Source organism: Pyxicephalus adspersus, chromosome 7, assembly GCF_032062135.1.
Source record: "Pyxicephalus adspersus chromosome 7, UCB_Pads_2.0, whole genome shotgun sequence".
Taxonomy (NCBI): domain Eukaryota; kingdom Metazoa; phylum Chordata; class Amphibia; order Anura; family Pyxicephalidae; genus Pyxicephalus; species Pyxicephalus adspersus.
This window is the reverse complement of record NC_092864.1, coordinates 66375725-66396737: the sequence shown is the minus strand read 5'-3', so window position 1 is coordinate 66396737 and position 21013 is coordinate 66375725. Positions and strand designations below refer to the sequence as shown.

Below are 21013 nucleotides of genomic sequence, written 5' to 3'. Positions count from 1 at the left end.
AAAGTCAAAAGTGAAAATGATACAGTGGTAGGCCAACAAAAAACAAGGAAAAAGGTAGGCAAACAAATAAAACACACACATATATATATATATATATATATATGTTTATATATACATGTTTTATATGTACGTATTATCTCATAAATTTTATACTAACCTGAATATTAACATTTGCCCTGTTACTAATCAGTTGATCAAGACACCTTGAGCCACAGTTTGAGGCTACAGCAAAATGTAGTGGAGTGAATCCTTTTTTATTTGGTATGTTTACATTAGCTCCGTAGTTGATTAGTTCTTCTACAACTTTTTCGTTACCATTAAAACATGCAATATGCAGAGCAGAATTGCCATTACCATTTACTTCATCAATCTGTAAAAAAACAAAACAAACCATAAACTATAATTATCTATACATTATTAATATGTATTAAATCTGCAGTGGTGCTGTGATGGCGTGGTTTCTGTGGTTCTCTGTAGTCACAGAATTACATACGTTATATAGTAAGTCGGGTTGAAAAAAAACATAAGTCCATCAAGTTCAACCACTAGGGAAACAAACATATCCCAGATTTAAAACCCTATGGACATAGTTGATCCAGAGGAAGTAAAAATAACCTCTGGTACAATTTGTTCAAACAGGGGAAAAAATTTCTACCTGATTCCATGAGGCAATCAGATGTTTCTTGGATCAACAGTCTCTGGAATGTTTACATTAAAAATATAGTATTTATTGAATTAAATGGGTTTTTACATCAACATTTAGGTGAGTGTAAAAGGCCTGGAAACTGTTGGTAGTATGTTGATGAGAAGGTGTCTCTTAACCTGAAAATCAAATATATACTGGTAAATGTTAGTATACTCCCAAAACCTTAACTTTGTTGTCTTGCTGTATCATTTGAATATACAACATTTTGTATATTAAAATACTTCTGTACAATGCAAATATGCAGGTAAATATTTTCATATTTTCTTCATTCTTCTTAAGTCTCCACCAACCAGACCCCACAATACATTCTCCAATATAATGAAAAAAGGAGTGTGTCCAGTTTAAATCAACTATACTACTCCATATTTCCCTCTTTCAGTATCCAAAAGTGTAAGGTAATTTTGGAACAAATCCAGCAAACTCAGTTTATGATAAGAAATGCATAGGAATAAAACAAATGCCAAAATGATTGGTGTACCCAGATACAGCCAAATGAAATCATTATTCACAAACTTTATTTATATAGCGCCAACATATTACGCAGCACTGTACGTTATATAGGGGCTGCAAATGAAAGACAGATACAGACAGTGACACAGGAGGAGTGGACCCTGCCCCGAAGAGCTTTCAATCCAAGAGGTGGGGGAAGCAGTACACAATAAGAGGGGGGATATAGAGTGGTGGGAAGTAGTGAGGGTTTAGGTGAGAGAAGAAAACTGGTAGGTGAGTATGAAAAGATGGGTTATGAGTGCTCTTTTAAAGGAGCAGAAAGTAGGGGCAAGCTGAAAAGGACGAGTAAAACCATTTCATAAAGTTGGGGCAGCTCTAGAAAAGTCTTGGAGCCGTGCGTGTGATGAGGTTATGAGTGAGGAAGTCATTAGTAGGTCATCAGAGGAGCAAAGAGGACGGCTAGGGGAGTATTTTTCTATCACGTCAGAAAGGTAAGTGGGACAATAACTGTGGAGGGATTTGAAGGCAAACCACAGAGCTTCAATTTGATTCTAAGGAGAAATGGAAGCCAATGGAGAGAACTACAAAGAGATCGGTGGAGCGGTGGGAAGGATGGATGAGTCCGGCTGCAGCATTCATAATAAATTGTACAGGAGAGAGTCTGGTTAGTGGAATACCAGAGAGGAGGAGGTTACAGTAGTCCAGATGAGAGATGATAGGAGCGTGTACAAGGAGTTTGGTTTGGCGGACTTTGGAAATGATGTGGAGGTGAAAGTGACAGGACCTGGAAATGTTTTAAATGTGGGGGGTAAATGAGAGGGCAGAATCAAAGGTGACGCCAGGACAATAGACTTGATTTATTAAGGCTCTCCAAGGATGGAGAGGATACACTTAGAGGTACAAAAACACTAGAATGGATCTGATTCAGGAATTAAAAACATTTGCTAACAAATAGCAAATGACTTTAGGAAATGCATTCCAGGTTTTCTAGATCATCCAGCTTCACCAAAGAAAGTGGTATCCTCTCCAGCCTTGGAGAGCTTTAATGAATCAGGGCCAATAAGGAAAAGGAGGAGGTTGTGACATAGATCTTATGAGGTCACTGACCACTTTATTAAGGGCTGATTCGGTGGAATGGGCAGCTCAAAAGCCAGACTGGAGAGGGTCAAGGAGAGAGTTGGTGCTCAGGTATTTGGTGAGTCTTTTATAGACAAGGTGCTCAAGAAGTTTGCTTATGGGAGAAAGGAGATAGGATGGTAGCTAGCAGGGAGGGGTCTAGTGAATATTGGCATGTTTTAAAGCAGAGGGGTGGATACCAGTAGAAAGAAAGAGGTTGAATAGTTTGGTTAGCGCATAGCAAGGGTGGGAGAGTTGGCATTGAACAAATCACAGGGAATTGGGAGACTTCATCCAAAGTAACAGGGCAGAGAAAGGTGATGATTTACAGGTGGAAGGAGTGGATATAGTTGGAGTAGCACAGTGAGCTGAATTTAACAATTTTATCTCTGAAGTAGGTGGCTATGTCTTGGGCAGAGAATATAGTTGTAAGGGAAGCAAGTGTAGGGTTTAGGAGGGAGTCTATTGTAGAGAAGAGGCTGCGTGGGTTGGAAGATTGAGAGGAAATGACTGCAGAGAAAAAAAATTTACTTGGTAAAAGTTAGTGCAGTGTTAAGGTGTTGTAGTCTGGCTTTGTAGCTTATGAAATTTTTAACTGTGCCAAATTTTTCTTGTTGTGAGAAGGTCGAGGGTAGCGAAAGGTGGCAGGAACTTCATCCAGAAGCAAAGAACGTGTGGTGAAGAGTGTGGCAGCTTTATCTAGAGATGTTGTATAAAGTATGAGACTTCTGCTGTAAAATGTAAGGTTGGGGTCACACTCCCCTGCCCTAGAAGTCCATCTTTAGCCTTTTAATGTTGTATAAGGGATCAGTAACCAATACGAAGACTTTGAATGCAGGAGAGATTTATATTTAATTTAATTTAAATGCCCTTTAACTGTGGATCTACTTGTCATTTGGACATGCAGTTTTCACTGAAAGTAGATACATATGTATTTCAATAAGATTTTATGTATTACGCAAAGCACTGTCCACCATCACACCATATATACATTATTATGGTAATGCAAGGCAGAAAGTATAATTGACAGACAAATTAGTACACAATCCAGAAGGTTGTCAATGTTAAAGTCAATTAAAACTTTTATAGAAAAAGGAAAGATATTCAGGTGGTAGTAGTCAATTAGGCTGGGATTTGCAATCTGACAACACCAAAATGTAGTAGAAGGAACAGAAGCATGCAGGCATTGAAGTAAGGACTGTCCCTGCTCCTTGATTCAGGCCGAATGACTGTATTTCCGACATTAGAACTTGTTGCTTCAAGATATTGTAAGTAGTAGTTTTTAAGGAACAATTTTCATGTTTCTGAGGAATACAATTTCTTTTTGTATAACAAGGAAATTGATGTAATTTGTTTAGCATCAATATGCTTTTGGTTTGTTAAGGTAATTTTCTCTACAGTATAATAGCTTTTCCATTAGTTTAACTTGGTAAAGGAGCAATATTGAATACACAAATGTGAAGTTGTGATTTTGTTTTGATAAATGAATGCAATGAATTATTTCATATTGCATAAGTAGAAAATATATAAACTTACTTCTATATTAAGATTAAGGAGATGTTTAACAACTTGAATTTGCCCACTGGATGCAGCAGCGTGGAGAGGAGTGTATCCTTTTTTATCCTTACACATAACTTCAGCGCCAAAATTTATTAGTGATGAAACAACTTCAAGATGACCTGAACACAAAAAGAAAAAGTTAAAGCATAAGAACTTCATTAAGAGGTATGGTAAAGTTTGAAATTCTAGGTTTCACATAATTCAAAATAGGCTCTCTGATTTTATTTGTATGTAAAATCACTAGTAAAGCCCTATTTAGAGTTCGGGAATGATTATAAAAATAATCTTTTAGGTTTAAATTGTAAATAGTTAGAATAACATGGGAAGGGTTCTGGACCCCAAGCCTCCTAAATAAATAAAAAATACACATATTTTATTAAAATAAAAACATATGGTAAATATATATATATATATATATATATATATATATATACACACTGTCATTTAAAAAAATAAGATGTCTTTACCATTATATGCTGCCCAGTGGAGAGAGCTTCTGTCCCTTTTGTCAAATGCATTTATATTTGCTCCTTTTGCAATGAGCAAATTAACCATCTGTAAAATTAAAGATTGTGTTTACAGGTTAAAGGATACCAATATATTTACCATCTTAAGTCTCACCCTCCGCATGCTATCTATGACCCCCTCTACAGACCTCAAAGCTTAGTGGGCCACGTGGACTGGGACTAGCTGTTAAATCTCAATGCCTTGCTCTGAGCCAGAGGGCCCCGTGTTCCTACACATTTTAGCAGTTTTAAGTACAATGCTGGTTAAGGCAATCCTCACTTACAGAACATTCACAGTGAAAAGTAGATATGAAATACCTGAATTAACGGTTTCCTAAACAGTTATATTCAAGACATTTCTCTAGGGATAACTGTCACAATTTACAACAGGTGATCTATGTGCAGCGATTTATGTGTAACAAAGAGCAAATGACTTTAAAGAAATCTATTCCAGGTTTGCTGGATCACCCAGCTTCACTGATGAAAGTGTATCCTCTCCAGCCTTGGAGAGCTTTAATAAATCAAGGTCTAGACTGTTTCCCCAGCATTTAAACACAGTGCTTACACACCCATGTTTCATTTCAATGGAGCAGTACACACCAGGGCATTTGAGGGCAGCACATTTTTGAGCATTAAAGAGAACACTTGTAGACACCTATACCCACCTATAAATGCTTCTATTGAAATCAATTGAAGTGTTTCCAGAAGGTAACATGGGTTTATAAGTGCATCCAATGAAAATAAATAGAAGAGTTCACAAGGGTTTATAAGCCTTTTAAGCTTTAAATGCCTAGAACCCTTACAAATGTCCATAAAAGCTTTATGGGCTTTTATAAGCATTTTTAGACTTGCTATTAAAAAGCCATAAAATGCTTGTATAATCATCTATAAACAATTAATTTAAAAGTTGTATGGGCATTTATAAACATTTAAAAAAATCAGTCCATGTAGACTGATCCTAAAGGATAGGAGGGTTTAGTTCTGCTTTAATGCACAACTCTACTAAAGTGGAATTTACAGCTATTAATATTATTCTCCCTTATTCCAGGAATCTTTGTGTTTAGGGCAGAATTAAAATAAAATGGGGTACAGTTCCAGGTTCACCTGGCCTGTTGCTTTATCTGTCTATGTATCAATGGCAAACAGAATGAGCACAAAGCAACAGAAACTGAAGTAGTGTACAAGGCAAAACATTTAAGCTTTTTTTGAATCAAATGATTGTATTCAAAGGGGCTGAAGTCAGAAAGTTACCCCTAGCGGTAATCCCGAGTGTGGTAAGTGGTGAAACTTCATTACAAAAAGTGGTAACCCTGAGCCACACTCGGCGTTGAATTGACGTCTGAATCCCGTTGGCGAAGTCCGGCATTTGCATCCCCTGGCCTCGCAGTCTGGCGTATAAACTTTGGAGACGTGAGGCTAGGGGATGCAGATGCCAGGGAAGCATGCAATGTGTGTGCGGCGGGACTGGCAGGAAATGTAAAATTAGAAGTATTTTAAATGTCAAATGTACCGATTTGACATTTAAAAATACTAAAATAATTATACTGCCAGGGAGGTTAAGGTGGCTTCAAAAAAAGTAGTACTCATATTCATAAAATTGTAGAATGAAGCACCTTTTGAGTCCTGCTTTCAGGCAAAACTTTTACTTTTGGATATTTAAAATGGCTCATTGATTACTTTAAACATCCAAATATGAAATGTTGCTAGCTTTAATTTCTGCAAGCAAACTACACTAATATTAGAAAAGTAACTAAAATAAGTAAATAAGTCAAAGTAAAGATTCCTTTGTTTTCTCCTGGCTAGATCTGAAAAAGTGACAAATATATGAAAAACACTGGTGCCTTTTTATTTGTGTTATATCCTCATACAATATTACCTGAATGTCACCAAAAAGCAACAAGTATTAAAGAAGCCATCCTGCCTTCTAGGCTACATACACACGTTAGATGATTCTCGACCGATTATCACTTGGATGAGAATCTGATGTGTGTACAGTGCCATCCGACGTCGTTCATTGATCCATCCTAGTGGATTGATGAACGACTGCAAAGCGAGTGAAGGGGAGAGAGTGCAGCGGGGTGCCGCTCGCTTTTTCTCCCCTATCCCCCCTTCATAGAGCAAAATGGTGTTGTATGTACAGCACTCATTCGTGCATTTTTCAGTCTTTTGTCATTGGAAAGAATTGTGAAAGATCCTTTCCAACGACAAACGCTTGTACACAGCCTTAGATTGTAAGATCTTCTGGGCAGGGTCCTCTCCTCCTCCTGTTTCATTGGGCCTGATTTATTAAAGCTGTCCAAGACTGGAAATATTACACTTTCACCTGTGAAGCTGGGAGATCCAGCAAACCTGGAATGGACTTCCTCAAAGTCATTTGCTATTTGCTAGCAAATGTTTTGAATCCTGGACAAGATCCATTCCAAGTTTGCTAAATCACCCAGCTTCACTGATGAAAGTGTATCCTCTCAAGCATTGGAGAGCTTTAATAAATCAAGCCCATTGTTTATATCTGCCTGTCATTGTTTATTGTCTGTCCAATGTAAAACACTGCATACTTTTTTATAACATTATTCATGATGACAATCTACAATCACACAAACCTGTCTGGGTCTTCGCACTCTTGTGTATTGCACCTAGGGACATTGTGGTATATCAGAAAAAGGAGGAATTGTCATGAAACCCTTGGCCTAGGCTATACCATACAACCAAAAGTCGTGCATCTTTAAAATTATATAATGCTGTAGCTTCTAAAGGGTACAACACTCAACATATCAGGTCAATGATTGTTTTTTTTCTTTTACAAATCAAACTTTTTTTCTCCATATGTTGGAAAAGAAAGAAAAGTAGGGAAATACATCCCACAGAGATATTGTAGGCACCCACCTCTATATGACCATTAAGTGCAGCATGATGCAAGGCTGTGCGACCTCCTCGTTCAGAAACATTAACGCTGTTCAGCATTGGAATAATTTTTTCTGCACACTTGATGGCTTTATTTGCAGCAGCAACATGTAGTGGTGTTTGCCAGTTTTTATCTCTAGCATTGATGTCAGCGGAATGTTTAATTAACATCTGCACTGCCTCCTAAAACAGAAAATTCATTTAGTAATAACTAAATATATTCAGTTTTTTTTGCAAAAACATATTTACAAGAAAAAGATTCATCATCTATTCAATATTTTACACAAAAAAACAAGATCCCCATACTAAGCTCACTTTGTTCCTTTGTGCATGTTTTCATGATGATGTTACATAAAGACATTGGAGATTATTAGTCATGTACAAGTTTGCATTATTGTCAAGTAAGTGTGGATGAGACTAAAGGATTCCCTTGTTTATTATAGTGACATCATGCAGAAAACAGAACTATATTCAAAAATAGGAAAATACTCTTCTGAAGCTAAACTCTAGGCAGATATAAGAGACACAAACTATTACAGTATTGTAATCATTGTTAGATCCATAAATTAAATTCTAGCTATCTTATTCTGATTTTGGTATGTATCTGATTCTGTTATGTCCCTGAAAGTACAAGGAGCCAAAACTTAGAAGAAAAGCACGGCAGCAGAGAGCTAAGTCCAAAGAATTTCCCGCCTCTCCTTTCTATGTCCAATGGATGTCAAGAAGACCTGTAAATAAAAGAGAAACTGCAGCAAAGAAAATTTATATAGGTCTTCTACCCTGCCAAAAGTTTTTATTGTGCGGCTGAACTTAATGAAACTTAGACATGGGTGGACAAAAGTACAAATGTTTTTAACAGGTAAAGCAGCTCTCATATATGAATTGCAGACCCATTTAGCTGTTTATTTAGCTGTCTGACTGGATTTCAACTTTAAGATGCTTGAATTTTCTTGAATGTAAATAGACTTTTTTCTACTAGCAAATCTAGCTATATATGTATATCCTCACCAGAAATTAGATTTTTATATTTGTAATATTAAAGATTATTATTATAAGCTATTATTATAACCAAGCATATATATAACCATTATTACCAAGCATTATTAACTATTAAGAAAATACTTCTTTACTTTATTTTATCCTTTGTTGCGGCTGATCTCTCTTTAGATTCTAGTGATTGGGTGTATAGCTGCTTTATAATGAAACCCAAGAAAAGAAAAAGAGAGAAGTATATGGGTATGGGAATAATCTAGCAACTTATACACTCCGATATGGGGAAGCATATCTAAAACATAATCTATTACAAATTTATAGTACCAACCAGATATGGAGATATGATGGCGATATGGAGATATGAAGTTTTATATATTTATACTTCAATCAAAAACACACAATAGTGGGAATTTTTAATTAGAATCCAGTATAAACCAATAAAACCTTTATTCAAGTACAAAATAGCAACAAAAATGATAATAGCAGCTGCATAAAAAATGTTGTATACATAGTGCATCCAATCTCCTGTGTAGACACCAACAAGAGTGGTGTTAAATGAATGTGTGTGTATTAGGGATGTGGCCTTGCAAATAGAATGATAGAGGAATTTGTACACTTTTTTATTTATATATTTTATATTACTTTCACCCTGTGTTACTTCTGGCAATACACTTCCTGTCCTGGAGGGATTGCACCTACTAACCGTACTGTATCTATGATGGACCAGAGGTGCCACCATAGGCAGCTCCTTTCTCAACAACAGACAACAGAACATCTGCCATCTCCAAGATTAAAACAAAGGCAGAGCTAAAAACAATTCTTGACACTTCAAAAAACAAAAGACAGATATACACTTATTATTATACAGTATTTATATAGCGCCATCATATTACACAGCGCTGTACAAAGGTGATAGTGATGTCACTAACTGTCCCTCAAAGGAGCTCACAATCTAATGTCCCTACCATAGTCATATCTCATTAATGTAGTCTAAGGTTAATTTTTAGGGGGAAGCCAATTAACCCCACTGCATGTTTTTGGGATGTGGGAGGAAACCGGAGTACCCAGAGGAAACCCACGCAGACACGAGGAGAACCTCCAAACTCCATGCAGAGTCCTGGCCAAGATTTGTACCTGGAACCTAGCGCTGAAAAGGCAAGAGTGTTACCTCTGAGCCACCATGCTGCCCTTTATCAGCTTTTTTGATTTCTGTCAGAATGAACAATTGTTTAACCTATTAAACAAACCAATAGGGAGCAAATTAAAGAATTTTATCATCAGGGTTGTTTCCTGGAACCTACCAGCTGGTTTTACTGGATGAACTGTGTTCATTTTACAGTTATGTAAAATAGGGTAAATATGCTAATAAACTTACTATAGATTTTAGTAATTTAAGCTCTAATGTATATTCACACAATGGTGAATAATTATAATATTCCAATATTCCAAATAAAGAAAGAGAAGTGGTATTGTACAGTATCATTACATACAGAATAGGAACAGATAGTGAGAATTACACTCCAAAGCCATAAAAGTGCTACTATGCAGCGTGAGCACATAAATAATAACAACTATTTGATAACTAAACTTAACATGAAGAACAAAAAATAATTGTACTGAACAGTGTTCATACATGCATATTGATAACAAATACTGAGAATTATACTTAGTATACAGAAGCAGTAAGGTGTTATCATGCAGCATCAATGTAAACATAAAATAAGAATAGATGCCGGGAATTATACCCACTAGGCAGGTAAAACCTTGCTACCAACGTATAAATATCCTGCTGCATTCATTTAGTTTATGATTCATCGCTTTTGTGCTTTAGACTATAAGCTCACCTAGGCAGAGATTTCTTTCCTAATGTATTAATATTACACAGTATTTATATAGCACCGACATTACGCAGCGCTGCACAAAGTCCATAATCATGTCACTAGCTGGCCCTCTAAAGGGCTCACAATCTAATGTCCCTACCATAGTCATATGTCACTATTGTAGTCTAAGGTCAATGTTGGGAGGAAACTGCATGTTTTTGGGATGTGAGAGGAAACCGGAGTACCTGGAGGAAACCCACGCAAACACGTGGAAAACCTACAAACTCCAAGCAAATAGTGTCCTGGTCGAGATTTGAACCTGGGACCGAGCGCTGCAAAGGGCAGAGTGCTAACCACTGAGCCACCATGCTGCTCACAGTAAAGGTGCGTACACACTTCCAATTTTTATCGTTCAAAACGAACGACGAACGATCGATTGGGCAAAAATCGTTCGTAAAAAAAGTAACCAACGACGCCGACGAACGAGGAAAGTCGTTGTAAACGAACGACCGGACCGGCGGATCGGATTGGACGACGATCGTTGAACATCGTTCGTGTGTACGATCGTTCGTTGATCGTCCATGGTCTGAGCATGCGTAATGAACGAACGTTCGTTCACTTTCCTGTCGTGCACATAGTTCCTCTATCGCTCAAACGATCGTATCTATTGTGTGTACAATATCTACGAACGATCGTGTCGTTATCTCTATGTGCAGGATCGGTGCTATACGATCGTTCGTAGATATCGTGCAGGATCGTTCGTCGTTCGTTTTCCAACGATAATAATTGGAAGTGTGTATGTAGCTTTAATTAGGATATTGTTGTTTATTGACATCTCGCTAAGTTTTGTATATCTTTTTTTAATATGTGTATTACCCCTTGTCTGTACCGTGTAATTGTATGTATCACTGTAATTGTACAGAGTCATGAAAGATGCTGGTGCTGCATAAATCTACAATAATAATACCTAACATAATGCAAGAGAAGAGGAGCCATCTGGGAGAACCACTGTCGAGCCTTGGTTCTGTTTCCACTCCCAGATATACAAAATTAAGGGCTGGAAAAACATTTATCCTGTATATCTTTCTACACTTCTTATGCATTATGTTAAGTATTATGATCCTATTTCCTTTGCTGTTCAAGTTGCATTCTGCAACAGGGCAGAACAAAAGCTGTAACTGTGCTTCTGCTGTAGAATAGGCGGGGAACTCAACTGTATTCATTGCGCACTCTAGTGGGGATTCACCACAATCTTTTTGTGCAACAGTCATCATCTGCCCGTCCTTCAAAATTAACAGGTCTCAATTAATTGTGTTAGCAGCTATGTAAAGGCATTGGGGTGAACAGATTTGACTCAAGCCTGGACTTTTTGCCCAAACAAGTTTCCCAGCACTTCCTGGGGGATTTTTGTTGTACTCATGTGGATAAAATATGAAGCTGCCACTTTTAAATTTGACATTTCCTTGCTAGATGAGTCTAAGACAGCTAGCAAAGTATCTACTCTAAAGGGGCCCCCTTATAATGGAGAATGACAGCGTCAGGTGCCATGCGGTGGTAGGTGAATGAGGACCAGAAAGTTCTGTAATGTATTTAGTAATAAAAGAAAAAGTATAATATTGTAAAAACAAGCAGATATGTAACGATATCCACTACTAGAAGAAAAACAAAATGCAGGTAAATATTTGTTGACAAGGAGAAAGCAGGCACAAAATAACAGCACACAAAACAAAGTGTTGACATAAAGATCTTGTGACTACTACACATGATATGAAATGTGCAGGATCACACTAACCTCACTTCTTGAAGCAACAGCGCGATGAAGAGGAGTCAACCACATGTTATCTTTAGCATTGACGCGAGCTCCTTTTTAAATAAAAAAATATTTTCATTACAATCATGTAATACTTTAGCACAAACTAAGACTTTCACAGGAAGCTCCCCCAACTGCCTCCATTCACTTTCCTTAACTGCCCTGACTTTATGGTTGCTGCTGAAGCTTCCAAGAGGCTAAGGGGTTTATTTAATGCTGTCCCCAGGGGCTTAATCATGAGAAAAAGGAGGGAGAGGCTGATCCTTAGTACTAGTATTGGTACTAATAGTATTAGTACTAATAATTAGTATTAGTATTTCTCCAAACCAGATTTAATTTTAATTGGCAAGGCAGTGAAGGGAAGGTGAGTATATGCAGTGTGGGGTGAAAGGGGATTAAGTGTTATGTGTGCACATCATTACTGGTAATGTACATGTATTGTCTGAAAGTACTTATGCTTGACAATAAATCAGTTGCCTTTAATATTTAATCTTGCCCCTGCCTACTGCTAAGTTCTGACCCCTGATAATTACCTGTAAAATGCTAGAGGTTCTATTGGCAAGTAAGATTCTTACAAATATAAGATGTCTGGAAGGAGGTTGGGCTTGGTGCTATGCAAGGCAGAATCATGATATATGCGACCTTGATCTAGGATGCAGGACTTTTCCTGGGCACAAAAAACTGGTCCCAAATTAGAAGTCTGCTTTCTTCACGAACATTAATTTTTTTCCTCCACACCTTACATGTAACGTTAAGCGTACATGACTTACAACATTCAAATAAGTATACTTTTTTACCTAAGTGATCAACAATAGGGATATATTGAATAAGAAGGACTAAAGCTACGTACACACGTCCAACGGTTCTCGCCTGATAACCGGCTCAGGGTCGATACTGAGCGAGAATCTAGCGTGCGTACAGCGCCAGTCGTCCATCGTCTGAACGACCGTCCTGGCGGGTAAACAGACGATAAACGACAAACGATCCTAATGCAAGGGAAGGGGGAGCGTGACGGAGAGGCACCCCGCTGCGCATAGAGCAGAATGGTGCTGTATGTACATCACTCATTCATGCATCGTGCAATGCTAGTCGTTGGAAAGGATTGTGAAAGATCGTTTCCAACGACTATTATTGCACGTGTATATGCGGCCTTAAAGGATTCCTTAGATAAATATAGTGCTTTCCATAAGATAGTGGAAAGGGTAGAGCTTAGCTAGAAAGGTTGCGATCGAGCAGTTTTTAACCAGTCTCCAGTGTCTATATGATTGCAGTACAGTATAAAATCACAATTTATGAATCATAAAACTTAATCATCTTAATTAAGATAATGTAAGTATTTAAGACATCAAGAATCAAATAAGAAGTTGCTCTGTACTGTTAATTAGTGTAGACTTCACATATATGACTGCAAGTATGTGGAGTAGATGTCTCTCTATTTGTTCTTCTTCAGTCATGTCGCTCTGTAGATCTGTATCGCTCTGTGCAGCAGACTGCAAACAGGGAAAACATGAATGCTTCCTATACTTCTGCTAAAAAGGTTGCAAATGTCAGGTAAAGTATGGTTGTGGGAAAGCCTTGAAAACTATTCAAAGCTTTTCCTAATTATTATGCACAAATTAACATCAATCATTTGCCTTTCTGATAAAGTGAGGGTATTTATCAATCACTTTTCAGGTGCTCAAACAATTAAAAAAAAAAAAAGTTAACTGGAATAAAAACTATGAAAGAGAAATTTGGAAATCTGTTTACCTTGTTTGCTTTTTGAAAGTGACTACATTGGCTCTTCATTGGCTCACTGTACAAGTATCTAATCTTGTGTGCACAGTCAAGATGTGGACTAAACTCTTTAACCTCATAAAAATGGTTATTACTGACAAAACAGACATTCTAGCCTGTCATTGTAAAACATGAATTATCGAAGATGAGAATCCTGAGGAAGTGCAAGTTGCAAAACTAGAGGTGTTTTATTACTTTTTAACACTCTGCATAGTACTGTAGTTATAGAGCATGTTGCTTATTTGTTGTTTCTTAACTTTCTAAAATTATAAAAACATATATTTGAAAATAATAAGCTTTTACCAGATAATATAAGAAGTTCAATAATCTCTGCATCACCCAAGAATGCTGCTGCATGGAGAGGTGTACGTTTTTCACTATCCTGCAAAATATGATTCAGGGTTAGTTTGTTTAATATTAATGAAAATGCAAATCTGTAACTTGGAACACATGATGTTTTTCTCAAATTCTTATTTTTAATTCCAGGCTAAGCATAAACTTTCAGGTAAAAAAGTAAACTCATGTTGTTAAGAGAAATAGTGCGGATTGTATGCACAGTATATGTGGCCTCTTTAGGGAGAAAACCATCATTTATTTTGTGTCATTATTGGCCTGTATCCTTGACAGGTATATGATACACCCTTGTACAGGATGATAAACCCTTGTGCCAACATATGACCCACTGTTCTCTACCTTCTTCCCCCATCCTTACATCATCATCTAATGCTTTCCACACAACTACACTGTCAATCAGCCTGTGACATACTTGAGAAAGATCTGCCTGCAGCTTAGCATGATTTGATTTGTACAGGAGCCGCAAAGTAGTGCAAGTTTATATTTTATTATATTGTTACATTATTTTAAGTAAAATTTTGACAATTGTGGAAAAAAAGAATGTAATTTAAATTCAGTAAATTCAGTAAAAGTAAACTTCCCAAAGGAGAGATATGTAAACTGGAATCTTGACCACTTTTAAAAAATCCCAGTTTTGTGGCTTCAGTGGTGATTATCCGACCATCCACATTTCTAATCATTCACATGGAATGGATATGCTAATTAGGTGTTTTGAAATTTCCCAAAAATGCCCGATATACTAATTCAAAGGTAAACTGCAATATATAGCGCAATAACTAACCTTGTATGTGGGAGCAGATACCCTGTTTATAAGAGTAAGTTGTGGCACCTACAAATGGGCACAAAGTAGCTGATCACAACCATCCACTGTTCACATTAAATTTTACTGAGTACATGTTAAGTATTTCAGATACTACTATATATTTCACTATTTTTAGTTTTGTAAATGCAAACTCCTGGAGGGTGGAGGGTATCTGGCATGCAATTGTTGCTGATACAGTGTGATGACATTACCACTTCTCAGTACAGTAATATTATCTCCAATGGCATACAAAGTTGTGCAGACAAGTAGTTTGTTTCTCTTTTAGGGCCTGATTTATTAAAGCTCTCCAAGGCAGGAGAGGATACACTTTCATTAATGAAGCTGGGTGATCCAACAAACCTGAACATTATTTTCATAATTTTTTTCTATTTGTTAGCAAATGTTTTGAATTCTGGACCAGATCCATTCCTGGTTTGCTGGATCACCCTCCTTCATTAATAAAAGTGTAATCTATCCAGCCTTGGAGAGCTTTAATAAATCAGGCTCTTAGTCTCCAATGATTACAGAGATACAATACTGTAATACAATGCAATGTTCTTTGTGGACTGGTCATGCAACTTGTGATGTCACTTTAAAGTATAAATGGGATCGGATTTTTGCAGTCTTTTAGTAGCTAGAACAAAAGGAACAATTTCCTTGTAAAGCTGTCACTTTACATGGTAGTTTCTACTCAACCGACAGGCCCCCCAGATTGTCTGTTATCAGGGATGGTTTCTCTGGTTGTCTCTTACTGTGGCAGGTTCGCCAGAGCAGTCTCACCATATGGAATGCTCTCCAGTACAGTCATACCATATGCCAGGTTTTCATGACAGTTGGTCCATATTTCAGGCTCTCCAGTGCAGTTAAACCATAAGGCAGGCCCCCCAGGGTAGTCTCTCCATATGGCAGGCTCTCCAGGGTAGTCTCTCCATATGGCAGGCCCTCCAGGGTAGTCTCTCCATATGGCAGGCCCTCCAGGGTAGTCTCTCCATATGGCAGGCCCTCCAGGGTAGTCTCTCCATATGGCATGCCCTCCAGGGTAGTCACTCCATATGGCATGCTCTCGAGGATACTCTCTCCATATAGCAGGCTCTCCGGGGTACTCTCACCATATGGCAGACTCTCCGGGGTACTTTCTTCATTTAGCAGGCGCTCCAGGGTGCTCTCTCCATATAGCAGGCTCTCCAGGGTACTCTCTCCATATAGCAGGCTCTCCAGGGTACTCTCTCAGCAGGCTCTCCAGGGTACTCTCTCCATAAAGCAGGCTCTCCAGGGTACTCTCTCCTTATAGCAGTCTCTCCAGTTCATTCCCGACATACGGAAGATTCTCCAGGGTAGTAGTTTTTTTCTCTATTACCAGTCAGTACCAGTCCAGTAAAAACTAAATCCTAGTATATTTATTTTGAGTGTGGTCCACAAATAGTATTACACAGTAAGAAAAAAAGGATACTTTACACATCATTTTTACATACATTAGAAAACTTGGGACAAAACTGTAATAGGGAGCTGAGATTAAAACAAAAAGAGGCGAATACTGTATATCATGCAGGAGTTTACTCAGATCTAGATTTGTATCTTCCTTTCTATAGAAAGAAAATAGGTCCCTATTTATAAAACAGGGAATCTGCCATCCTCTCATTTCCTCTTGTGTGAATCTTCCAGGTCCATGTGTTTCAATGGCAGTAACTGATTCTCTCCAGGTAATGTTTGAGGGAATGTCAGATTGCCTGTTTGATAAATAGAGCCCATAATGTACAAAATAATATTGTTCTTTATTTATGAGAGACCATAAACAATTGCATTTTAAAGGCCCGTTTTTACAAGTATGTTTATAAAAGTTCTTACCAAAGCATTCACATCCTCTGATTTTAAAATCAACATACGTATTTCATCAAGGTCTCCACTGAAGATTGCTTGGATAACAAGAGGCTAAAACAAAAATGAAACAAAAACAATAAATGCAAGAACCACAAAAGCTCTGTAAATATATCTAAAATCATCAATGAGATTATAAAATACAACAACACATCAATACAGTTAAAACTATACAACAATTAAAAAGTTAATGTTCAGTTTAGTTCACTATAACTAACTTTAGTGACTGCTTCAAACTTCACAATCTCAGATCCCTCTTTTTCTAGGAGTGACATTGAAAGCTCCTTTGTTAACCTGACATAATTATCTTCGCTGTGTACAGTCTTCTTTATCCTTAAAGCAGAACTAAATTCACACGGCTCACCTGTCCACGTTCCAGCGCCAGGCGTCACCACCATCCTTTTCTTCTTCCGGATGGTCTTCGGTCTCCTTGATCCATGCCAGAATGACATAACTCTCACACAAAAGCGAAGGAGTTCATTTACTCAGGCACGGAAAAGGGAAGCCGGGATTGACGGGTTTTCCCAGCAACCAAAGCTGATACTACGCACCAGATTTAGAAACCTGGAGCAGTCAGGCAGGTAAGACGCATTATTGCAGATGGGACATCGCCTGTCTCTTTATGTAATAATGCTTATTCAACTTTAGTTCCACTTGAAAGTCCAATGGCACTTTCAGTGTAAATGAGCAAAAATGTTATTGTTTATTTATTTGTATTTATATAATGTCAGTATATTACACAGCTGTTTACAAAGTCCCATCACTGTTGGCTCATAATCTAATTTCCTCTAACAGAGTTTAGGGATAATTTGTTGGATAGTAGACAATTATGCTAGCTGAAAATTTTGGGATGTGGGAAAAAACCTACCAAAATAGGAGAACATCCAAAATCCATGCAGAGAGTGTACTAGCTAAAATTCAAACCTTGGACCCTATTGGAGACAATGCTTACCAACTGAGCCACCATGGGCAGTGTTCTCCCCAGCCCCTTTTAGCTGGGCACACCACCCGGCACTTTTCAGTAAACACCTGGCTGTGTTTGGGTGGCTACTGAAAAGTTAGGTCACAATACAGGAACCACCACCCGCCTACAACTTCCTCCCACCCAGCTCAAAAAACTTTCTGGAGAGAATACCGAAGGGTATAACAAAAAAATGATGCACAAAGTGCTTTAAAAAGCAGTCATAAACTGAGGAGAAAAGCCAGTGTTCTGCCAGCAGGCTGCAGTGTGAGACCCCTGCTTTTCATGGTAAAGCACTGATTCCTTTACAGAAGTCAGATGCAACCCTATTGAGTCAGATCCAAAGCTTTTCAATCAGAAGGAAGCATGAGCTTTGCTGATTGTAGAGTTATTTATCTGACTCAGAAGAGGACCTGACATGAGATGCTTTGCCATGCAGGTCAAGGGTTCTAATCTGTAGCTGCTTGCATGGGACAAGTTTTTAATTCAGGTTGTACCAACTTTATAACAACACCAACTGTAATGCTCTGCACATCTTTGATGCATCTGAAATGTATTAAGCTGACATAACCTAAATGTTTGTATAAACCTTTAAAATAACTAATTTTTCTAAAACTACAAAGCATGATAATTTGCTCCAGAGAGAACCCTGAACACTGTAGGCTGGACAAGATATACTTTCATCAATGATTGCAAGCAAATGTTTTGAATCCTAGCGCAGATCCATTCCAGGTTTGCTGGATCACCCAGCTTCACTGATGAAAATGTATCCTCTCCAGCCTTGGAGAGCTTTATTAAATTAGACCCTGTGTGTTAGAGGGAGTACATCAGTAAAATCTTCCCTCAGAATCTTCCCCAGGGTAAGGGATGGATTTTTGAGAACCCCCTTTTTAAAGGAGGCTTGCAGATTCCAAAAAAGTACCCCTCAAAAGACCCCCACAACAAAGGGGTTTTGTTGTGGTAAAAAGGCCCTCTCTCCCAACGATGGAACTTGCCACCCTTGGCACCAGGGGATCTGATTTTTGCTAAAAGAAAAAGACCTACATGCTTTTTTACCCTTATTTTTGACAAACCAAGTTCCTAAATTGTCAGGTATGGCACTGGCGCCCCATTTTTTTCACAGATAACATGGAGATGCATTATGAACATTATATAGCCTTCAACATCCAGCATGAGCAGTTAGGCAGTGGGTCAGTAATGTTCTGGGGTAGCATATCTTTGGAGAGCCACACAAACCATATGACCATATGCTGGTGCAGGGAGTTGAGTTCCTTTGGGTGCAGGATAATGCTTGGCCTCATGTAGCCAAAAGAAGGCTCAGAGGTTAGCACTGTGGCGCTAGGTCCCAGGTTCAAATCTTGGGCAGGACACTATCTGCAAGGAGTTTGATTTTCAGTGTGTTTTGGAATCAGTGGGTTAATTATTTTGGTTTCCTATGTATAAATTATAGTGTATTACATGTATATAAAGATTTTCAGTCATCAAGTTTTTTTGCTCAATAAAAATTGATTCATTAATACTATGTAAGTCCCTAAAACTTCTCTCTGGAGGAAATTATGATGATTTCAGTGTTGTTTTTGTAGCAGCATACATACATTGTTTTTATAGTAGTTTTGACTTTTAAAATTAATTTGATTTTCCTAATGTTTTAATGCAGAGGTAGACAAACTCCGGCCTTCAGGGCAAACACGGCCTAGCCAGTATTCCAGTCCGGCCTAACGCCCCCTAGTTATTTATTTTTGGATCTGGCCTAATTAAATTGTTGCATTATCGATATCATCGATATCGTCGAGTTCCCGCACAGTAACCGCAATTTCTATGCCTAAAGAGCAGAAGCAATGCGCAGCTACCATTCTCCGGAAGGTTGACCTCGAACGTTGTGTCTTCAACCCCGAATGGACTGACAAATTATTCTTCGTCCAACGCTGCAACAAAGCCCTGTGTTTAGTGTGCAACGACACCAACAGCACTTTCAAGCGGTCGAATATCAAGGGGCATTTCGATGCCAAGCACGCACACACGTACAGAGACTACATGGTGGATAAGCGGAAGAATGAGGCTGCTCACTTGCAGTCATGGTTGGAAAAAACTTTCCTTGGACACCTTGTTTCTTCTGGCCTGGTATGCCTTCTTGACCTCCTGAAATGGCCTAATAGTACAAAAAGTTTGGCAACCCCTGTTTTAATGCAAAAATAAGCTAGATCATATTTTTTATCCCAGTTTGACCAGCAATCATTTTAATATATACAGTGTTTCTAATGCTATAAAATTCTAATTTTATTCTGGAATTTTTCCCTTTTATAATGGCACTCAGATCTTAATGGTACAAAGCAATATTTAGTTAGTGATACTTCCTGGTGGATTTATTTTTGCAGCCTTCTTTATTTGAGTGCAGAAAATAAATATGCAAAAACAAACTTCAAATCCCAAACAGGCATACTTCCTTCAACTCAGTTTTAAAAAATGTGTTCCCAAACCTCCCACACCTCCCTCTACAGCCAATGCATTGACCTAACTTGAACATATATTTGTGACGCTAACCTTTACACTAGAAGCTAGGAATAAATACATTGTTTTTCAGAGTGCTTATAATGTTTAATGTTCACTAGTTAAAGCCACAAGTACAAAGCACTTCTTGCACAAAGACAAGTAATATTTCCTGTGTTGTACAACACCACATCCTCAAACCTTATTCATTTTTAAATGTGTAAAAAAAACTTTCAGTGATACATCAATACAATACAGTACACAAACACAATGCAATCTGAATGCTCATAGTCTACATTTAATATAATGTTTAGATCACTTAAAAATTGAAGCTATTCTTCGCCCTCTGTTTCAGGGGTTTTGGGAGCGTAGGGGCTATGGAAAATATCTGGTGGTCTTGCCCTGGGGCACAGGAGTTTTGGGGGAAGGTGTTTGAACCTATTACCCAGATGCTACAAACTCCAATATCCCCTGGTCTGGAGAGTGCTCTATTGAACAAAATTGATATACCCTTTGCTGAAATACACAAATAAATTCTGTAACTCCCGGTGGCCAGAACTGCACTGGCACAGGCTTGGAAATTACTATCAATACCAATGGCTTTGATCAAGGTTAAATTAAATTGGGTAATGGTGAATGACTCACTTGCACCCTCAAGAATACTCCACATGTCTTTGAACTTAACTTTTTGATGTATGATTACATGGCATTTGTTGATAGGACATTCTGCTGATATATTCTGCTGTGTTCACTATTTACCTGCCAAACCCATATTCTGTTATATATATATATATATATATATATATATATATATATATATATATATATACATACATACACACACACAAACACACACGTATATGTTTGGTAAATTTGTCTTTTTTTAATAAGCTACT

At 37.9% G+C, this 21013-nt stretch overlaps 1 protein-coding gene across 4 annotated transcripts in view; it reads right to left on the bottom strand.

The window, feature by feature from the left end:
* ANKRD44 (ankyrin repeat domain 44) overlaps window positions 1-21013 on the bottom strand; it is a 69255-nt gene that overhangs the window by 34422 nt on the left and 13820 nt on the right. For all 4 annotated transcript variants that reach the window (XM_072418836.1, XM_072418837.1, XM_072418839.1 and 1 more), the window contains exons 2-8: window positions 16640-16723; window positions 13942-14020; window positions 11845-11915; window positions 7222-7422; window positions 4300-4387; window positions 3809-3951; window positions 158-370 (exon numbers count right to left, since the gene is read on the bottom strand). In XM_072418836.1, coding sequence (XP_072274937.1) covers window positions 158-370; window positions 3809-3951; window positions 4300-4387; window positions 7222-7422; window positions 11845-11915; window positions 13942-14020; window positions 16640-16723 — 879 coding nt within the window. The remainder of the gene's footprint in view (window positions 1-157; window positions 371-3808; window positions 3952-4299; window positions 4388-7221; window positions 7423-11844; window positions 11916-13941; window positions 14021-16639; window positions 16724-21013) is intronic.